At 32.9% G+C, this 23,098-nt stretch overlaps 1 protein-coding gene across 2 annotated transcripts; it reads right to left on the reverse strand.

Moving 5' to 3' along the window:
* Positions 1 to 7,329: 7,329 nt before the first annotated feature.
* LOC105218140 (monocarboxylate transporter 9) lies at positions 7,330 to 21,424 on the reverse strand. Of its 2 annotated transcripts, none has more exons than XM_011193523.3 (6): positions 21,133 to 21,424; positions 9,404 to 9,754; positions 9,209 to 9,335; positions 8,920 to 9,063; positions 7,661 to 8,854; positions 7,330 to 7,579 (listed from the first exon to the last, which is right to left on the reverse strand). In XM_011193523.3, exons 2-6 carry the CDS (start codon positions 9,680 to 9,682, stop codon positions 7,452 to 7,454), a joined length of 1,872 nt encoding a protein of 623 aa, XP_011191825.2. In that variant the 5' UTR covers positions 9,683 to 9,754; positions 21,133 to 21,424; the 3' UTR covers positions 7,330 to 7,451. The 2 variants fall into 2 exon arrangements, with proteins under 2 accessions (XP_011191825.2, XP_028899844.2); XM_029044011.2 differs by having other exon boundaries at positions 9,404 to 9,777.
* Positions 21,425 to 23,098: the final 1,674 nt, after the last annotated feature.

The raw sequence follows: 23,098 nt of genomic DNA on the forward strand, positions 1-23,098 counted from the left end.
AAACGTCTTCTTCACACTAAAAAAAATATTTAAACAATTATGTATGCACTTGGATTAACTTAGATTTAACGGATATACAGATAAACTTTGTAATAAATATATTCATGCAGTGTTTGCACTAGACATTCACTAGAGAATATTTAATAAAATTATGATTGTAAAAAGTATATAAATATAAATAAAAATTTTTATGAACTCCTCCAAGTCTCATTTCTTGTTTTTTTTTTTCAAAAAATCTTAATCTAAACAAATAAGCAAGTCAGCGAGTGAATGAGTGTTTGTATGCAGTTGAGTTGATACGTAGATGCTGCGTAAATAATACTCATAACGAGTGTTTAAATATTTACTAAGTAAGATTAAGGTATATGCCATATTTGACAATGCCTCCAACGGAGTAGAGTACGACTCGAGCAACAGATGCGCAACGCGTACTTTATAAATTTATGCATTTAGTATATTTGTTTGGGCATTTAAATGTTTTATGATTATTTAACTTGGCTGTCGGTTCAGAAATCATGAGGGCAAATAAAGCTACCGACTCACAGTTGGCTAGAGCAATGAATGCCCAGTTACCTACATACTCATTTATGAATATACACTTGGTGGAGCAAAAAAGTTCAAAATGACAGTTCAAAGATTGTGACTTACCTTGGGGGGGCATTGTAGTTTGACTTCTGGCAACACGAAATTCTTGCTGAATTCGCGCCATAGTCTGCAAAGAGAAGATTAGAGTTTGTCATTAGTTAAGAGTACAGTTGTAAAGTAGGCGAGGAAATAAATACTCCAGATAATTAAGTATGCTTGACAAGTGATGAGTGAAAAGCGTGCTGTCACACTTGAGACACTCGCTAAAAACGTGTTATTAGCAGTTGAGAAACTGTTAAATGGAAATCGTTTATTTCTAGTTATTATTCTAAATTCATCGATATCGATAACAATAAAACATCGATAAAAATTATTAAATCAAACTTTCGTGTAAAATTAAAACGTCTTAAATTTAAGGTAAAATAACTCTAAAGGTTTAATATAATATTAGACTAAATATTGATCTACAACTTTGCTTCCGCCGCTTTTTTTTTTGTAAATTTAAGGTTTTTTTTTGTATAAAACGGTTACAAAAATGTTATTCAAAATATTGGCCGTCGCTAGCTACTATTTTTGGCCATCTTTCTGGCAGCATGCGTCTTCCGTGCAAATGTCGATAATTCGGCTCAAAAAATGACATTTTCAGTTGAGAATAAGTTTGGGATGCAAACAGATCTCTACAAATATTTTGTTGGGTTAATATTGACACAAATGTCCAAGATCGATATAAAACGATTTAATCGATTTAATCGACCAGTGTTTGATCCTAGAGACATCTATTCGAAAACGGCGGACGCAAAGTTGTTGTAGTATAATAATTATAATATCTCCAAAACGATCGTAAGTTGAAAATTTTTTCGTTATAAACACAAACACAATTATAAAGTTATTTCTAACCAATAATTATATATATATCCTGAGATTGGAAACAAAATGGCTTCTATACCGATGATTGCATATAAATCTAATGACTGATGGGCGAAATCGGATCAAGACCACGCCCACAAAATGTCGAAAAATTATAAAATGTTCCTTTCAACTTCGTACAAAGGGTCACCGTTGTACAATTGTGGTTTAGAAATTTTCAAAAAGTGGAAGTGTGCCTCCAACAGTTTTGTTGGCTATCTATACATACATAACTCACAAAATACTAAAACTATGTTCGCCTAACTTCTAGACCTGAATGTGTTTTCGGGTACTTTAAACCACTTTCACTCAGCAACAACTCTTCAACTAATCGAATGGATTTTCAATGATCTACAATAGTAAATTTTTCAATAAAACAAAAACGGAACTCGATTTCTTTTGCACGACCACCACGAGCACGCTTGCTGAAGTCCAGATGCTGAAACCCAATTTTCGCGGTTTTCAAGCATAAATCAGCCGATACTGCTGTAATTTCATCTGTCTTGTTGGCATAGGCCGTAGACTTGATGTAGCCGCACAGGAAATTGTTTAACGGTGTCAAAGCGCATGACCGAGGCCGACAATTAACTGGTCCATTTCGTGAGATAACACCTTCATCAAACTTGGTTTTTCAATAAATCGATTGTCACATTCGCTGTGTGGCTTGTGGCGTCGTCCTGTTGCAGCCACATATTGTCCAAGTCCATATTATCCAAATCGGGCCAAAAATATTCGGTTATCATTGAGCGGTAGCGATTCCTAATCACAGTAACATGCCGGTCTTGATAATCACGGAAGAAGTACGGCCCATAAATCTCACCAAACCGTAATTTTTTCGGTATACAATGGTGACTCATGGAGTGCTGCCTGATCAATAACATATATTTTCCCTATTGACGAAGCCATTCAGCCAGAAATGAGCCTCATCACTGAAGATGCTTTTTCCGTTGAAAATCCGGATAATTTTCAAGTTGCTGCTCAGCCCAATTCAGTTCTTGCGTCAAATTGAGCTTGTAAGGATGTATGCCAGGATGTTTTCGCAAAACTCACCATAATGACGTCAAAGAGATAGCGAACTCCTGAGGACGACGTGTGAGAGACGAATTGGGTCTTCCTCAATTGATACGCTACAGGACTGACACGACGATTATGACAACGATAAATTGGACTGAGTGCTCTTAAAGTTGAGACCACTGACTCCGAATTTCGGTAGTAATTTCGACTCGTTGTAGGAACTTATATCTTTCCATGAAGAGAAATGTCAAAAGAGCGGAAAAAATATGACGCCCTTTGCTGTCTGTTTTAGAATTAGTAAATAAATGATAATGTCGAGACTTCAGATTTGGTACATAGTGTGTGAAAGCTGCAATTCGATCCTGATAGAATGAATATGGCATTGAATCCAGTCTTAAATCTTTCAGATTATCCCATATTCTCTTATATGTATATATATATACATATGTATATACACATTAATTAAGAGGTTTTCATATTTGTACGTTAAATATATATGTATATAAGTCATGAGCCATATTTGTTGAAAAAAATAACTGTTTTATTGATTCAGGTTGTGTTTCACAAGCGCTTAACTGTAATCTCTTATACATACATACATATATAGCAAGCAAAGTATTAAAATAATATTAGCAACTCGACTTTGATCAAATACCGCTTATATATAGTATATATAGAAAGCTAAACGGTGTTGAAATGAGATTTGCACATGTAGAGAGAGCAATGAAAAGCATTTCCGATTCTTCTAACATTCTTACATTCTCACATTCTTACTCACAAATTGTCATCATAAATGAATGATGCAAACATATGAATGGAGAAAAATATAAAAATATACACATACATACATTCGTATATCTAAACATATGAAAATACAATAAAAATATAATTGCAATAATTTTTTCCCTCTAATCGTTTGCATACAGTTATAGCCGCAATGACTGCGCACGTTTTGCTTGCACAGTGCGCTGACTATTTTTTTTTTGTTCTACCCCAACAATTCTATTATACTTCTTTATTTTAATTGTTTTGCATCAACACATTCCATTTTCATATACATATGTATGTATGTATGTATGAATATTATTTTGATTAGAACGCTGCGCGCACAACTAATTCAATTGAATTTCATTTAAATTGATAGCATTTATGGCAACTGCGCCTGTTCCATTGTGGCACAAAGGCACACAATTAGGCACATATGTACATATATATTCAAAAGCACATACATACATACATATATACATATATATTTACATGCGTGTTGACTTGTTTTCACTTGTCTACATTGTCATATTTACAAATATTTGTTTGATCATAGTATTATTATTATTTTATCAACGCTCCGTTGCGCCGCGTATTTATAATTAATAATATGCACCTTATAAGACCGGCAAGGTGGCTGAGTATTTAAATGGGCATACATACATACACATATACATACATATATATATATATAATACCGGTGTATGTGTGCTCATAAATATTTCGATTCACATTCGTATAAGAAGTGTTCTTCGTTTTTTAAATTCGGCTTTTGCTGCTCGCTTGTGTGTGTGATTGCGCCATTGCCTATAATTATGCTACAATAAAAGGATTTTTGATTGCTTTAATGAACGGAATTGAAAAAAAAAATACTGAAATTTATTGAAAATTTTGATATTTTTATCTTTGTCGCAAAATAGAAATTAAAAGATATTTTTAGTATGAAATAAATATGCATTTTAACCCTTAAGTATCATATATCATTAATATATGTCAAATAGATCGACGAAATCACCGTAAAATATTTAACCCTAGAAGGTCATCGCTATTTTTAAAAAGTAGAGGTCATTCCTCGTCGATTCGACGACGGTATTACTCAAAGTCCTTATATATTATCCTACCTATCAAAACCTACTAAAATCAATATATTCACATTACCTGGTTTATATATCTTCTAAATAAAACAATATAAAACAGTTTTTCCTAAATCTTTTATTAAATAAATACAATTTTCACAGCCCTGATTCATTCGGGTCGTCGAAACGATGAGGCATGACTTTCCAGGGTTAATAACTCTTGTAAATAATCATTAACGACACGATGATTGAAGAATTAATTAATAAATGTTGTTAATTCTGCAGTTGTTGTATCGATTTTTTCTTATTTACAATCGAATCAATTAAATGGATGTAGGATCTCTCAATACACACCTTTGCATAAATAGTAGAAAATTCAATTTCAGGATTTTTTCCACAAAAAATATTAGTTATGCAGTTAATTCGTTTATTGCCTGCCGCTTCATATATTATTCAAAGATATAAGTTACGTTCTGTGGCTGATCCTCAAGTTGAAGATTACTCTTGGGTGAAAAACTTGTATAGATATCGGTAAATAAACCTGAGAAGGGTTAAATTTCATCATTTTAATCTCAATAATGTGTCTTGGCCAAAAATTATAAGATGTTTGTAGTGAAATGTCAAATTAGCAGTAATAATTTTTGACTTACAAAAATTTATTGGTCAGGATCATTTAATTGGACAATAGTAAGACAAAATCATAGAATAAAATATTCCAGAACCAAGGCCACAATCCAAAAAGTGATAAAAAATCAATATGAAAATAGTGGACTAGAGAACGAACCATGAACAGGCGGCTCAAGGGCAACCACTGCTCGCGAAGAGACCAAAATAATTCTAAAAATGAAATAAGACCCGACTGTTTCAACCCGGTTTATTCCGAAAACTTTCAGATCAATGTTTCTCAGCGAACAAGTCAGCGGAAAATCCGAAAAAATGTTTAATCACCCCGTACAAGATTAAAAAGCCTTTCATCAGCAATATTATTTGAATTTGAGTGTTATCAAATCCCGCCAAGCTTTTGGAAAATACTAATTTGAAGTAACGGGAGCAAATTTAAATTAAAAAATATGAAAGGCAAAAAAAAAAATTTGACGAAAGAGTCAAGAGAGGCTGCAAAAGAAAGTACATCCAAGGCATCATTAAGTTTGGAGGTGGTAATGTTTTAGTATGGGCTTGTTGTAGCTACAGGGGTCTATCAAATCTGGTATTAATCGAAGGAAAATTATGCGAGAGTCGGAGTGATGATGAGTACAATTTTAAAGCCCTCAGCACAAAAAATTTTACTTAGAAGATAACTTTATATACCAGCAGGACAATGAGACAAAAATCGCTAGAGCTGCTACTATGGCCTGCCCAAACCTCCGACTTAAATCCTATTGAGCATTTATAGCAATATTTGAATGATAAGCTCGACCGATATTATTGTCCTCCCAATAAATGACAAATTTAAATAGATTGAAGGACTCCTTGGGAAACATGGCACATTCACTCTTTCTGAACTTGGTAGACGCATGTCTTAAAGTCTTGTGACTTTAATTAACGCTAAAGATGCCAACATGAAATATTGGAGCTCTATTTAGAAGCTAACCTTATAAAATACTACCCCTACTGCTTAAAAGCTATAATCATTTTGATGTTAACTTTCATGAGGTATACATAATTTTGTCGGACACTGTATTTGAGAGGTATGGACCTTATTAAATTAATTGATGAACTTAGAAACCTAGCCTACATTTTGAAGTCATAGGTGTATACAAGAACTATGTAGCGGATGGAGTGAATAATTATCCTCAAAGAGCTCGCCATTTTAGTATCAAAATCGTAGCATTTTTTCATGTATTTGTATATACTCTCTACGTCCAATAACATACAAAGATGAGGTTATAATTAATTTTAGAATCCAGAACAACTACAGAGGTTATAAAATAAAATCACTCTTGGTAACAGAACAGTTGTGATACAGTACTATCTTCCTGACAATATTGCTACAGCTTCCTCTTCTGTCTGAAAAGATCAACACCAGTTTGGTTGGGTTAACATAGAGCTCATTTTTCCATATTAAGAATTTTATTTTACAAAAATAGCTTATAGAGTTGCCACCTGTTTTAGTAACACAGTTTTGGAAATAAATATAAGCATTGATAGTTTATTATTCCATATGGGTGAAGCGTTCAATATATATAAAGTTCCAAAACCAAATAAGAGGGCAATATACTTGAATGCGAGTGGGGTAAAGAGTTACCAGCGGTACTAAATTTTATAAACAATATCTAATACTAATTTGAAATAATATGATTTAAAAGTGTTTTCAAGTGATTTAAAACTTAATTGAATTTATCAAATGTAATAAATTGAAAAAAAAAAACAAAACATAGCTTGAAATTTGGTATTAGTTGGAATACATTTGTAAAATCGAAATGAAAATATTTAATTGTTTTTAAACTGTATACTTTGAAATTATAAATCTTTTTCCTTGAATTTAATTATAATTTTGTAAAATAAAAAAAAATATATATTTTCAAATATGGTAGTGAACAATATTTGAATATAATAAAATCACATTTTGGTCACTTATTTAATAATATAGACTTTATTAACAATTTATTTACAGACTTAAATTATTTACATAACAATATTTGCAATAAAAACTAAGTGTCTTTATATAACTATTATATACAGATAATATCTAACAACAATTATACTATCATAATAAAGCTGACTTTAAAACTTTTAAACTAACTATAAATATTTCTTAAATCGGATACTAGATAACATTTAAAAAAATAAATGTTTACAGGCTTATATATAACTGTAAATTTACGTATAACAGTATACACATTTTCTGCACGAGCAAAGGCACGAATACGCGAACACACGAGTCGGTACAAAACCCTGCATAAGAGAGTTGAACCTAGACGAAAATAATCTCTAACCACATCGAAGAGCTTAAGATAAAAGCTTTCACTTCATTACATATATATCATTATATAATATAATATTTTTTGTGAGAATGTCTATAAGCTAATGCATAATTGTCAATGTGGCAGGAACGATACAACAATGGCACTCATGTTTAATCATTTTTTTTTATATTAATATTTTCTACTGCAGTGTTGGCTTCTTCTTCTTTCGCAAGAGATCTTCGATTATCCAAAATGCAATAGCGATAATATTCAAGCCATTGAGCACATGCAGGGTGAAGCCATAATCGGTAGCGTCACGTATCAGACCTGAGAGTGAGAGATTGTTAAAGAAAGTTTTAATAAAGAAATTAAGAATTTATATTTTCATTTTAAATCACGAGCACTCACCAACAACTGGACCAAAAACCAGCGAGAAGATGCCGGACATAAGCAATTGTAGACCCGCTGCAGCGGGCAAACGCTTCAAAGGCACATAACCGGGAATGATAAGAAGTGCAAAGATTGTGCGGAATGCCTTGAAAAGACCCAAAAAGCCGAAAACCGCGATCAACCAATAGAAATCACGACAGTATATGAGGAAGACGCGGCCCAAGCACATGCCCAAAATGCCGATAATGAAGAAATTCTTGTTACTCAAAGGTATCTTAGCGGTCAGTATGGGCGTGAGGAAACGCAGTATGACATCGCAAACACCCAGGCAGGACATGGCAAAGGCGATTTGTGTGTTAGTGAATTTGAAATCGGAGAGAATGAAAGGCGTTAGGATGGCAAAATTGATTTCCACGAAATTGATGATTGTCATGCCCATAGCCAGATTGACATATGTGAAATCGCGCAGCAGATCCAGATCGAAGAAAATGATGACCTTTTGGAGGAATGGTAATTTCTGGCGTGCCTCCTCTTCTTCTTCCAACATTTCCTCTAATGTTTTTTCGGGCGCTAAATAATTGTCTTCCTTCTCGGTAAATTGTTGTGGCTTATACTGCACGGCAACTTGCCCCTCATCCAGATGCTCCAGTTTAGTGGGCAACTCCATATTCAAATGCAAATGCTCCAGCTCATCCTCCTTAATGCTCTCACTAGTCGAAAAAGAACGCTGCTTACCTTTGCCAGCGCCAATGCTGCTCAGACGTCGTAGCCGTTGCATTTGCACGCTGTCGCCAGTGCCGAGCCGATGTCGTTGGCTGAGCGTATTTATGGAGGTACGTGAACCGAACCAACCGTCATTGGCGCGCGCCAAACTGTGTGTGTCGGGTTCTACGAATTGTTCGGGCTCTTCCTCTTCAAAGTGCTGCGATTCCTGTCGCAAAGCCTCTGCATCGCCTTTCACTTTTTTCACATGCCATTGCACGGGTTGGAAAATGAGTGAGGCGGCAAAATTATGCAGCGAGAGACCAGAAAAGATTAGCACAGTGCCCTTAACGCCCACAGCTTGCACTAGGAAAGTGGCGACATGTGGCAACATAATTGGACCCATGCCTGCCACACCGAACTGATATGAGGTGGCAGTGCGACGTTTCACTTTGAAGAAAGTGTTAACCGCCATAGAAGACGCTGATACCATGAGACCACGACCGAAGGCTAAACGACAGAAGAATTGAGTTTATTTGGGTTTTCATACTTTCTAATTGACAGCAAAAACTTACCGTAAAAGAATGAGAAAGACATCATGTAGAAGAGAAATGATTGCGCGAATACTGACAAAAACATGCCGAGGAAGATGAGCGTGGAGCCGCCCAATGCGACTTGCCGGTATGTGTACCGTCGGAAGAGCGGTCCATTGAGGAGACCTGTTAAGAAAAAAATCTTAATACTGAAGATTTGCTTTGAATGAATTCAAGCTGTTCTGAAATAGCCTCTCATAAAAAGTTTATAAGAGATGTACCGACGAACTCCATGAAACCCCATATTCATCAAAGCAGGGACACAACCTACCTGTTAACGCCGAAACGGCAATCTGTGTATTGATAATTGTCGTCAGCTGCGAACTGGTGATGCCAATACTGTACATATAATCTCGAAAAATAATGCCGAACTGTTGGGCCAAGCCAAATGTCACCAACTGCAATGAGCAACATTAAGTCTGGTCAATTTTCATTCCAGAATATTTATGTTAGTTCAGATATTTACCACCGCAATACCACTAGCCACAGTGACCAGCCAACCCCAACCACCATCGGGCGCTACGAAATCATCACCGAGATCACTTTTGTCGCGACGCTTCTTTTTCGGTTTCTTCTCTTTCGTCGCACTCGCGTCCACAATTGGTGTATTATAGGTTTTATCGAATGTTGACTTATCACCATTTAAAGGTATTATTAATTTAGTCAGATGTGGTGAGGTGGCACGATCAGGTATATGACCATTCTGATTGTTATTATTCTCATTTATTGTCGTTTGTTGCGCCATCTTTGTTGCTATTTGGATTATGTGTCGGTTGATTATGCCGACTTGTCAGAGATTTAACTTAGAAATTGTACACTAAATAAAACGGAAACGGAGAACTATTTTAACTTTTTGTTAAGATTAACTTTATCATTATTGCTGTTTGAAGTGAGCACTTGTGAACGGGCCACGCGTCATTGTCGATTAAATTATTGGAAACGAAACGGGCTTTTTAAATTTTCGAAATCTTTATCCGCGTCAGACCGATAATAAATAAACTTGAAGTATGATGATAAGCGCGATTATCGAAAGTTTTCAAATGTGTTAAAATTTGACTTTTATTGGAAATTGAAGAATCGTTGCATTTTGGTGTATACAATTAACCGCATTCATTGTAAATATTTCTTTTTCATAGATTATAGATTTCATTTTTTATAGTTATTTAGAGTAATCAGTTCCTATATGAAGTACTTTGAGATTCCAATTTGGTAAGTAAATTTTATAACACATATCTAACACTTACACTCTAATCTAATCCATTTAATCAAATATGTTACGTCTAATCTTCGAATGAGAGCAGATAAGTCAATATAAAAACTAAGAGATTACAGATTTTCTTCTAATCTACTTGCCATAAATGTTATGGTACGTAATTGGTACAAGATTATATGATCGTAAGTTGGTAGAGTCAATAAATATTAGAATAACGAGACCGATCGCAGATGGACAGCCCAATATAGAACATTGATTTGGAAGAACATGCGACGAAACAAAAATCCTCTTCCAGGTTATGAATATTTTGTGAAATTTGCGAAGAAAGTAGGAAAATTAAAGGATTCGTCTTGAATTTTAACAATACAAAAATCGGTACAAAGCATATAGAGGAAATTTTTAAATAACACTGGCTAAAAGTCTAGACGAAGTAGAGCTGAACAACGAGAAGCAGTGGAACATCACAACCAATATACGATTATAAGATATAAGTTAGTAGAGTCAATAAAGAACCTTGATTTGGGCCAATCTAGAAGCTTCATTTGGGAAAACATTCGACAAAACAAACTCAGTCTTCTTCTAGGTTATGGATATTTTGAAAAAGAATAGGGAAACTCAAATATCCGACATGAAGTTTAACAGTAGCAGAAAGAACAAGGCATAATAATTTAAAAATAATAAAAATTTTGACAAAAACTTGGCGAACGAACAGAAAGAGTGAAATATCAAAACTAAGTTGTAAAAACATTTATTTCGCTTCGAAAGAGAAAGTAAAAGAAAGGTGAGACTATGTCCCTTGTCTCATACGTTAATTAGAATTATGGAACAAGATACTAGAGTTCATATGAAAAAGCTTTTTTCCTTCCAAAGCATGATATTTTAAAGGAATTGCTTTCTGTCTTTCACTGTCACTCTTTTACTCTATTTTATGTTTCAATTTTTTTTATTTAAGTTCGACCCTCGCCACAGGCGTTCTTAGATCGCTCGAAAAGATCTCACACATCACTGAAAATAACGACCATTGTCTCGCAGTGCCCAATCTCTGTGGCTCCTCTCTGTTCACATTCCCTCGAGGAACATGGATCAGAAAAGTAGGGAGAACGTTAGAGGATGAGTTTTCAGTAAGGAGCTTTCCATAAAACTTAGTTTCAGGTTACCAGACTATAGTGTCTTTCAAGTAGAGATATCAGCGGTAGATGAATTGCTCCGTAGTGTAGCCTCCTTCAGGGAGGTAAGTATGCACTCCGATAGTAGAGCTGAAATTATTGACTTCAGCTTGCTGAATGTGTGCTCAAAGCTAGTTAAGAAGTGTCTTAGGTCATTATCGTTAGCGTCAAGCTATTTCACTATCAGTCTGGGTGTCGGGTTACAGCTGGGAACTGCAGAAAGGATGAGCTCGAAAAAAGTGACCTATTTCCCCATTCTGGGAACGAGTCGGACCTCATGTCTTATTTGCTCTAGCATTGGATCACTGGTCCTCTCGCGAGCTTGGTAAACGCTGGTTAACTTTGGCCGAAACTAGAACGCAAGAGCTCGGCTGAACTACTTGCAGTTAAAAAGCTGGGAAATAGACATTTTTGTAGCATAATATTCGCAAAAAATGTACCCACTCTAATAAGATATATTACCTATTGTAAGTTAAACGCTTCGCCAAAGAGTTTGACTGCTTTCCACTGCTTTTTTTGGGTGAACTTAAAGATTAGTGAAATTTTAAAATCGCTTATTGCGTTAATTTAGTGATTTATATACTTCATTTGCGACCATTTTTCAGTTATTTAACACTTATTCACTTGTGTACATAAACTGAGTAAATAAATTCCATGCAAATGCCAGGATAGTAACCCCTGAAACATTCTGCACTGATTAGCAAGCAATAAGCAGGTGGTGATAATTTTTTATTCAATAAAAAAAGAGAAAAATAATTAAAAACAAATAAATTTCCAACAAGTCAGCATTGCAATTACAAATGTACGTATGTATGTATATATAGGTTCATTATGAATCACACCACCATTTAAGCTTTATCACGCCCACATTCACAGGTGAGTATGTGAGTATTTGCAAAACAATTATGAAATGATGAAATTTCTATTTATCGTAGAATTATACTACTAGTATGGGGAACCCAATGGGCTTAAGTCCATTTCACTATCATCACATTCTTTTCGATATCACATGCTGGCGGTGCGGTAATGGCGGTGCGAATATTATTTCCAATATATCAATGTCAAATTAAAATCCAACCATTTTCGAATGAAATTGTTATAAATTAGAAGGCCTTACCCCTGCTGTCATTATGCGTCGAAGAAAGATCGGTCAGCAGACATTTATATAAGCAAATGAGGAGTAGCGTGAGGCGACTGTTTGTACAATTTAACGGCGTGATTTGGGAAAAAGCGTGACTTCTTTCAAGAAAGATAACCATATGCGCATTTGTACGTATTTGGTTATAGACGGCGGCGAGGCCTTCAGTGAGATATCTATATTGTATATTATATACGTATGAAATAGTCATTTGAATATGTTTTTTTTATTTACATAATTGAAATGTGACTTTCTGTTGATAACTTTATAGACATATATATGTGAGTATGCATATTCGGGGTCTGGAACTGTTAGGACTAGAATTATGCTGGAGTTGTGAGTTGTAATGGAAATATATGATATGCTGCAAAGTTTCTAATGAATCTATGAAGGGGTGTCACTAGAATACATTTCTGTAGTTAGACCTAACACCAAAAGGCCCACATCTAAATTTCAAAACTATCGGACCATCGGTTCTTGATATATATCAATTAGAGTGATTTAAGGTTTAATATTTTGAAATAAGTGTTAAAAAAGAAAATGATTATTGATGTAGAAAAGGGCTTGATAAAAATTATTGGGGCTCTACCTCAAAGGAAACTATTATTCGAGAGTTCAACCCACTCTGGACAGGATGGTCATATATCCGAAGAACCCTTAAATTGAAAGTGTTTTGTTCTCTTACTTCTCAGGAATGAGTTTGCTCGAATTATTTCCTCAAATGGCTTTCAAAAAATAGACACTCCTCAGTAATAGTAAACTAACGAGTTAATTTCTAACACAAATAATCTTAGTCCAAGGTCCTATATTTGTCGAATAATATCGTTATGCACACCAAGAGACGAATATAGGTAGGTGAAGCATATCTGGATCTTGAATTAAAAATAAATTAAAGACTATTATTGAAAGGGTCACAGTAAAATGAGTAACCTCTTTAAGTTTCTCAAATCAAAGTCGAAAGTTTTACCTCTAAAACAAAAGTATTAATCGAACCACTTTCGTGTTTAAACTATAATTACTTTGATTACATTATTAATTCTAGGAACTATTTTCGTTATTTATATTCGTCTCTGTAAACCAAAACCAAAATAAATTGTCGCTATTTCAAGCTCGATTAACTTCAATTAAATAGATTCCTAACACACTGTTAATCGCTTCCCTAAATAATGATGAATAAGCAACTAAGCTCATAACACCGCTTCAAATCTGTTGTTAAGTCGACTAAAACCGATTTTCAGCTATATAAATACATACCTACATTTGCATATTCGTACAATATACATATATGTATATTCATATATTTATATAGTAGACACATTTATCGGAAAAATTTCGAGTTGCGCCTGCTAATTATGTTACCACCACCGTAGCTGTCTGATAAAATATCACGACTTAATTTGCTTTATGAATTATGATTGTTGATTTTTTGTGTACATATTACAGATACAATTGCCACATTGTACGGAATATATATTTTTAAGGTCAACAAATATATTTTACAAGTTAACAAAATATTTTGTCTGAATAAATTTCGTTGACTTTTTTGGCGGTCTCTCTCGCGGGTGTTTGTTTACATACATCTGTATATATTTATCTGTATGTAAGTACAGAGATTCTTAATGTTGTTCTTTTTTTGTGAACCGTAGTTGCTTAAACCAGAAAAATACTTCCATATTTACATATATTTATATGTGAAATCGGCAAATCATATGAGCACAGTGTGTTAATTCGAACAACAATTTTTCTGTAACATTAGGACCATTAAACTGAGAAGCTCAAATTGCACTTCAAAGGTATAGCGGTTTGATCATTGATTCTCTCAGATTTTAATATATTATCCTTTGACATACTATTTTTTTTTTAATTTTAGAAATTGGTCCATTCCTGCCCTCAACTCCATATACCGCCCCTATAGTATATGAGATATCATAATAAAATTGCATAAGAAAGTTCTACCAACATATTGGTTGGTCTATTCTTGCTTATACCCCCTTCCGTCTTCCGGTAGAAAAAATCCGATGAAAATGTTCTCCCAACATATTTGTTGGGTACTACATATTGGAGAAATTGGTCCATAGATCGATACTAGGGTTACTACTTCACTTAGCATAATTAGGTTCAGTATTTAATGGACTGATAACAGCCCATATATACCTATGTGAAGGATATATTGATTTCCCTTAATTCATTTGCCTTTAGAGTAGATATTTCCGATATTAAACAATATAACTCAGTAAAACCTCTAGAACATCTCTCAGAAATCGGTTCAAAATTTCGTCTAATAAATATTGATTTCAGCCATAGAATTTTTTATAAAATGTAAAAAAGTTCTTTGGGGGTTCATTAAGTCTGAAGTTTACCCTTCCTTCCTAGCTTTTGATCTACCCCAAATGAAATGTTCAACCGATTTTTGGACTCATCTATTTCAGAAACAAACTTCGTTTTAAGTACAAAGTAAAGCATAAGAAGTGAGCGTACAGATAGTTAGGTATAAAGTTAGATTTCTTAGATATCCCCAGAGAAGTTAGGGTTAATAGTTTGATGAAGTATTGTTCTAAGCAAAACACAATGACTTTCATATTTTAAGTTCTTACTGGGTATAAGTTCCAGTGGATGACGATGCACCTAAGTGTTTTTCCACTTCATAAAAACACTTATTAATTGATTACCGTATACAGTGATTCCCAACCTTGATAGAAGACTCCTCGCATTTACTAGACAATAACTGCACTTAGTAACCAGAAAAATTGTAACAAAGTAGAAAGAGTAATAGTTCAAACGACATGAATAATACGCTGATAAGCGGAGATTTCGCTTTTGTTATCAATTGCACTAGTTGTAAATATTTTGAACATTTAATAATATTATTATTATTGATATTTTTTATTGGAAAAGAAAAGTTGACGACAAACAACAGATATCATACCCCTAATGGGTTTGGGTTGAATAACTTTTTGTCGAGCCCTAATCTGAATGCAGCGAAAACAAGTAACTAATAAACAAAAACTTTAGACAAAACTGACTGACACACAAACTTTCTTGACACATAACTGATTACGAGCGAGTTCACTTGTCAAAATATTTGCATACGAGCACTTAGAAGTTGAATTGACGCACTGTGACTGGCGTTGAAATCTACCTAAGTAGATGAAAAGCTGATATAACGATTTATTTGTTGGTTATGTTGAATATGAAAAAGTCTGTTTGGATTATTTTTTTATAAGGGCCATATTGTTCTAGTTAAAGTTTTTGTACTATACACATGTGCAAACATGGCAAAAAGCAAAAAATGGTAAATATAGTGGCAGACTTTAGAAGCCGGTTTTGAGTTCGAAGGGTTTTATACTAGCTTTCTTCCATAGCAATTGCTAAAAGGTATTTTCTGTGCGAATTGATATTCGGATGCGATATGTTAAAGTAAATATTAGAACTATTTATTGATATTAGCTACTTAATATAAGTATCGATATGTCATAACAAATTATATTCAGGAAGCACTTTCTCGGCATTTCCATTAAAGGAAATGAGTATGTAATCGCATGTGATATGAATATGTAATATTATGCCAGTATTTGTAATTTATACCAGTTGTTTGTTCGTTTCGACATTTGCCAGGTCTATCGACTAAACAACACAACAAATTATAGTATTTTTCAGTTTTGAATTTTATGGATTCTATACAAGAAATATGGTATCACGTTTCCAGGGTATAATTAAGGCAAGCGTGAGATCAAATTAATCCAAAGTTAGAGTTGTTTGAAAGGTAAAATATATAAAAAGCATAACATTTATATATTCAGTGGCCTGGAATAATTCAAACCTATCTTATTTTAGATATCCAAACTACAATATTACAATGGATGGAAATGGACTTTCAAATAGAGAATCAGTAAACTAGGGACTTAAACTCACATCAACCATACTTCAGTCCTCTATACAAATTGTGAATTCATTAAAGGCTGATTTAAAAAAACTGTGTGTTCAATCTACTATTCATTACGGGGAAGAAGCTCAATGAAAAGTTAGCAAAATTGAATGAGTTGGAGTTGGAATTCATCATATACCCAGAATATAATCCCTAACGGCACAGAAACATGGACCATGACAACCCGAGATGAGAAGTTGCTTGGAGCATTCGAGAGAACTGTTCCCGGAAGATCTTTGGTGGCGTCCGCATGAGCGAGGAGTACCGAAGAAGATAGAAGTAGATGAACTGTATGAGCTCTACTACAACGTGGATATAATTAAGTTAAAAATCCAACGAATGTGTTGGTTAGACCATGTCGTACGTATGAAAGACGATGTTCCAGAGAAAATATTGTTCGATTCGGCATTCGAGGGTGGACAACGGAAGCAAGGGCGCCCATGCATCCGATGGAAGGACCAAGTTCATAGGGACCTGTTTGCACTTGAGGTGTACAACTTGTTTTGTGTTCTCTGCCCGGACCAATCCACAATTGTAGCGCCAAAGAAGAAGAAAAAACATCACTTCTTGCTCACTGATCTCAATAGAATGCTCCTTGCAAAGATATTTATGGACAATGAAGAGGCAATCGTAACAAATTTCAAGCAAAATACAGATCGTTCTACAAAAAACAATGGTTTAGGAAGTAAGATCGGTATATCAAATAATGAAATGAAAAAATATGGTTTCCTTTAAAATGATGGAAAGGCAATCTTTCAAATGAAAAATTCCCTTACAACGATAAGAATTGTATTGAAACCTTTGCTAAGAACACTTGAGGTCTCTGAAGAATTACGCTATCTATGACATCAATCTCACACGCATCTTCGCCATATAGACACAGAGACGGAAGCAGTTGGCTGGCTTGTCAAGTCAAGTCAATAAGGCTGCGGTTTTCTTGAAAGAATATCCCAGACATTCGCACGAAACTGGGCTATGAAGACAGCAGCATCAAGGCCAACGCGTGGAACACATAATAATATCAGCAAATGCAATTAATATATGAGATTATGACACTGAAAAGCAAAAACAATGACAACAACAATAAGCAGAATCGCGTTAAAGTGAGCTATTAAAATTGTACGAGACGAAGTTCAATTACGGCACGATTGATAAGAAAAATGCCATGCAGGCCAAACTCTGTATTATGCAAAGAAGAAAACAGAATTGTACGAGTATGCGAGCATATAAACAATCAGAAAGCTGTTAACAATGTTAACAATGTCGGGAAAAGAAAAACAACAATGTTAACAAGCGAATGGTTATTTGATGTGTTATCAGTAAATAAAATGGGGAAAAAAGGAAAAATAAAAACAAAAACAAAAGTGAAATGAACGACGCTTAAAACCAAAAGAATAGCTTTTTGTTCTTTTTTTTTTGTTGTTTTACATATATGTATACCTTCATATGTAGATAAGCGGCATTAGTCGTTGGTAGACATATATCGGCTGGGCCTGATAAAATTTCAAGGGGATAATGCCGAGAAGAAAACTAGCACGAGGCAACTATTATGTTCCAGCTGGAGGTGCTGAGAGGTATTTATGTACTTTATAAAACTATTATAGTGCTTATGGCATGAGATTGTGAAGAAGTTGGTTATCGAGTAGGCGTTGTGTTGGCGATTAGCTGAGCACTCTTGTAAATACACAAACAAATTACAGTATATATAAAAGTACTGCACATGATCGTGGGGCTTTGGAAGTGTGCCGCCTTAATTAGATATTAATGGGGCTGGTGATAATCGTGTAAGGCGCCAAAAACTTCAAGAACGGAAGTGCAAATTTAAGCGTGTTGCGTTGTAAAGCCATACAAATGATTACAAATTATTTTTATTTTATTATTTTTTTTTTTTTTGAAGAATCACTAAATCACAACGACAATCACTGCTATTTGCCAAATGATAATTATCAGCACATTTTTTTTTTTCATTTTTTTCTGCATATCATTACACCTGTGTGAAATTCCACACGGCAAATATTAATTTATGAGTCTGGCTAATGGGCTGATTTGCATTTATTATACATGTTATAAGTACTATAAGTACATAAGTAAGTAGGTGTGTATGTTTGTGCTACCGTTCATGCGCTGATGGATCGGATCATTCATTCATTAATACCCGTCAAAAAGGGCGCATGAGGCGCGCATACAAAGCGAAATGCGCTAAATTGGAAATGTCACTTGATCGATCGGCATCAACATAAATGTCGCAAAAAGCTTAGACTCTATTGCGTTTGACAGTATGCGTATGTGTGTCTATGCCGTTATGTATCGTACGAAAATAAATCTGTTATTCGCGCAAGTTTGATAATGAAAGTGTCGCTGCTTATGACGAATTTCTGTCATATGCTAAATAGCCTTGACATCATGTTCGTCATGTCGCTTGGATTGAGGTTATAGACGTATTTCACCACTTGTTCTAATTAATGGAATTGACTAATTTGCAATTAAACAAAATACGTAAATTCTATGATATGAAACATTAATGATTTGTAGTAAAGAATTTTTTGGTTTTTTTTTTTACAGCAGTTATTGGGTTTTTAAGCAGTTTTTAAGAAAAAAAATTAGAAAGGAATTTTTTTTATATATTTTGATTAGATCATGTAAGGTTTGTATATGTATGCTTCATATATCCAAAAAAAAAAATAATTAATTTAAAATTTAAATAAATTTTATTTTTGTTATATGTTTTATAATTTTTTTTTAACCCAATAATAATTTTTAAGAATTTATTTTCTTCTTTTCCTTTTATAATCATTTTTAATGCAAATATTTATTTTTATTTAAATGTATTTTTTATATTTTATTTATATAAATAAGTTTTTTATATTATAATTAACACATTTATATAATATTTATCTTTGAATTAATTTTTTTAACATAAAAACCAGCACTAATTTGAATTTACCATGATAAATAATTTTTTTGTGTCTTTGAAAACAAGAATGTTATAATATTTTTATCATTAGTTTTGAATCTTTGCCATTATTATTACTTATTTATTATTTTTACAAAAAAAAAAATATTTTTGTGACGGTTTTTATGTAATTTGAGGTTCAAATATTTTTTTTAATTTTTTTTTATTTTATTTTTTTACTATTTTTAAATTAATATTTTTTTATATTATTAATTTTATTTTAATTTTTTTTTAATTATATTAATTTTAATTTTTTTTAAATTACATTAATTTTATTTTATCGTTATAAATTATTTTTTTGTCAACAATTTCATCCTCAATTTTTTTTTTTATTATATACATATGTATATATATTTTAGAATCTTTGTTGTTGATATTAATTATTTTTTCTTAAAAAACAAAACAATTTTTTTTTGTTTTTATGTAAATTGTTGTTATATTATTTTTTTTCAATTTTTTATTTTATTTTGTATTATTAATTATTAATTCATTATTAATTACTTTTTTATTTTTATTTTGTCATTTGTACCATTTTTATTATATTGAAAAAACAAATGAATATATATCTTAAATTTTTATAAGCATTAATATGAAAATTTTATTTTGACCGATTTTTCATATATCTAATATTAGTAATTAAACCTTTATATGAATTTCAAATGATTTATTTAAATATGTATATGGATTTTATTTTTTATTTTATTTCATCTAATCTAAAAAAAATTATTATAATTTATTTTTTTTATAAATTACTTAATTTCATTTTTTTGTTCATTTTTTATTTAAATTTATGTAGTTCTTAACTTTTTAAAGCCATTTTTTTATTAATTTTCCATAAATTTTTATTATAAAATATTATAATATTAATTTTATTTTTGTTTTAAATTTTATTTATTTTAAAAATTTATTATTTTTTTTTAATTTTACTATTTTTAAAATTTTTATTTTATATAATATCACCTTTTTTTTGATAATTTTTTTATTAAAAATAATAAATTCATTTTATTAAAATTTAATAAAATTATCTTTTTTATTATATTTAAAATAATTGTATTATATTTTTTTATTGTTTAACATTTTATAAATTTTAATAATAAATACTTTTTGTTATTTTAGTACTAAAATTTTTTTATTTTCAAATATTTAGTTTTAAATTGGAGCAATTTTAACAAAAAAATTTAATTATAATTTTTATTTTTTTATTTATTCCCCTTTGATTTATTTATTTTTATTCCTTTTTTTACTTCCCATGACATTATTTTTGCTAATATTTTTTACTTTTCTTTTAATTATTTTATTATTTTTTATTAATTTTATATATTATTTTCAGTATTTGTTTTAAATTGTTTCCCAAATATGCGCCACCTTCCTTCATATTTCAATGACGTTTCAATCGCTTGCATACTTTTTCATCTTTTCTCATTCAAATAAATGCAAATTTCTAACATTTCGAAACAATTCAATAATATTTTCCGCAATTTTTGCGGTTTTCATACATTTCGATTATTATTTCTTCACATTCGTATTCACGTCCGCAATGCGACTGCCCTTATCAGTTTAATTATGCCGTTGATTGCAATATTTTTCTCAAATTTTATTTTAATTATGCCATTTAATATACGCGTCACCGTCAACGCCACGATCACCGCACACTGCTCAACAGCAACAGCAACAACAACAAATATATATATATATTTAAATAATATGTTTAAAAACTAAATCCACAAGCGTTTGCTTGTCAATGTTTTGCATGTGTTATCGTTTAGTCGTTTAGCTTTAGCACTAAGCTTTAGTAATTACATTTTATTTTATTTTTTCTATCCATGCACGGCTCAATTTCAAAACGCGCGCCTACAAAATCGTTTATGCGCGACAATTATCTCAGTTTTTTCTTAGTTATTATTGTTATTGTTATTGTTATTTCGTTTTTCACAACTCGAAAGTACACAGCGCGGCTCGAATTCCCGTCAGGCTTCTGTCGCCAACTAAGGTTTCCAAAAATATAAAAATGCACGTTTGTGTTTGTGTGTGTTCACGTCGGCAAAACAACAACTTAACTGCTTCGCTGCTCGGCAGCAACTGAATGCTTTCAGCGCCAGAAGCGTTCGCACAACAGTTCGTCAGCCCAGACCCCAAAAGCCGCCCCTTACACGCCCCCGTCCCTCCTAAATACATCGCGTATTATCACCACACACCTCGGATCGTGGGGTATAGTCGTATAGATTGTGCAGTGCTATTTAGCATTGATAAAGCATGGTCATTATCAATTTTTCATTACCAAAAACAAAAACAACAAAAAAATTGTTAGGAGGCAATGTTATCAGTTTCTAATGGGTGTGTGTTGTTGTTGTGTTGGGTATTTACCTGAATTCACTTTCGGTGTGCTCACCCCCACACAACTCTCTGCTGGCGTTGACTAACAAGGCTTGGCGGGCTGGTGCCAATACGTTCAGTTTTATTGGCAATATTTTATATATATTTTATAATTTATACATATACTTTTTTAATAAACTCAAACAAACGCATTCAAAAACCCCAATCAACAAATTTGAATCATCATTATTCCAAAAATATAAAATCTGGATATCAAAGCTCGAAAATGCCTAAAGCGTTCGTTGGCTTCGCTCAACGAGAGAGTGCGTGTGGCGAGTTCTTTAAATAAATATCTAACACATCCGATCGAAAACGCGCGCCACGATTCGCGAAAAAAATGCGAGATTATTTAATATTCACACATATGTAGTTATGTCTACCAATCGAGCATACAAAAACAAACACCGGCTGGCACAATCTTACGCACGAAAATATTCAGATGAGCTACAGTACAAGTCGAAAGTAAACGGACAATTTGGATTCGTCGTTTTTATAGAAAGAAAAACCAAAAAATTTAAATTTTTATATTGGCGGAGATAATGCCAGAGGGTTTTTGTATTTTCAAGGGATGTTCCGAAAAAAAATTATAATTTTTGTTTTTGAGAACTAAAGTAAAAAACCGGATGTACGGGATGATGCAAGGAATTTGTTGCAAAGTGTTGATAATTTTATTTGCAGTGTGGCCTGCCGTTGTATTGGCTAAACCAGGAACTGTCAATATCACGCTATGTTTCAAAAAAATATGGACTATTTAGAATATTAATGGATATTCCTGGATCTCTAGTAGATGTTGATCTATATGACAATGTTTCTTATTTTTATAACTTAGAAGAGTATTGTATGGTTAATAAACATTAAAAACTTTTCTTTATTTCGATAAATGTACATCCGTTATTTTCGAAAAAGTTTCAGATTTTACTTATTGAAAACGGGTGTGTGGAATAATCCTATTCTTAATGAGAACCTGGAATAGGAGTATTAGTTAAAGGTTTTCCAATAAGAGCGCTACAAAAGTACTGCTGCAATTTCACGTTCGATATTCGTACGAAGTTTATCAATCGTCGCTTGCTTGTTGGCATAGACCATAAACTTGACGTAGCCCCCAGAGGAAATAGTCTAACGGCGTTAAATCCCTCGGTCATGCGATTGACTGGGCCATTTCGTGAGATAACACGTTCACCAGACTTGATTTTTAATAAATCGATTGTGACATCAATCCATATCATCCAATTCGGGGCCAAACATATTCGGTTATCATTGAGCGGTAGCGATTCCCAATCACGGTAACGTAAAGAAGTACGACTCAATGATGTCTCCGGCCCATAAATCGCACCAAACAGTAATTTTTTCGGGATACAATGGTGACTCATGTAGTACGTGTGGATTGCTGCCT

Source organism: Zeugodacus cucurbitae, chromosome 5 (assembly GCF_028554725.1).
Source record: "Zeugodacus cucurbitae isolate PBARC_wt_2022May chromosome 5, idZeuCucr1.2, whole genome shotgun sequence".
In the NCBI taxonomy this organism is placed as follows: Eukaryota; Metazoa; Arthropoda; class Insecta; order Diptera; family Tephritidae; genus Zeugodacus; species Zeugodacus cucurbitae.

What these genes read in the sequence shown, in the direction of transcription:
- LOC105218140 (XM_011193523.3), bottom strand. Translation starts at nt 9,682, where the DNA reads ATGGCGCAACAAACGACAATAAATGAGAATAATAACAATCAGAATGGT. An exon ending in TGCCGTTTCGGCGTTAACAG is followed by an intron (nt 9,064 to 9,208) that starts GTAGGTTGTGTC and finishes TTTTCTTAACAG; the next exon opens with GTCTCCTCAATGGACCGCTC. An exon ending in GGTTTTTGGTCCAGTTGTTG is followed by an intron (nt 7,580 to 7,660) that starts GTGAGTGCTCGT and finishes TCTCACTCTCAG; the next exon opens with GTCTGATACGTGACGCTACC.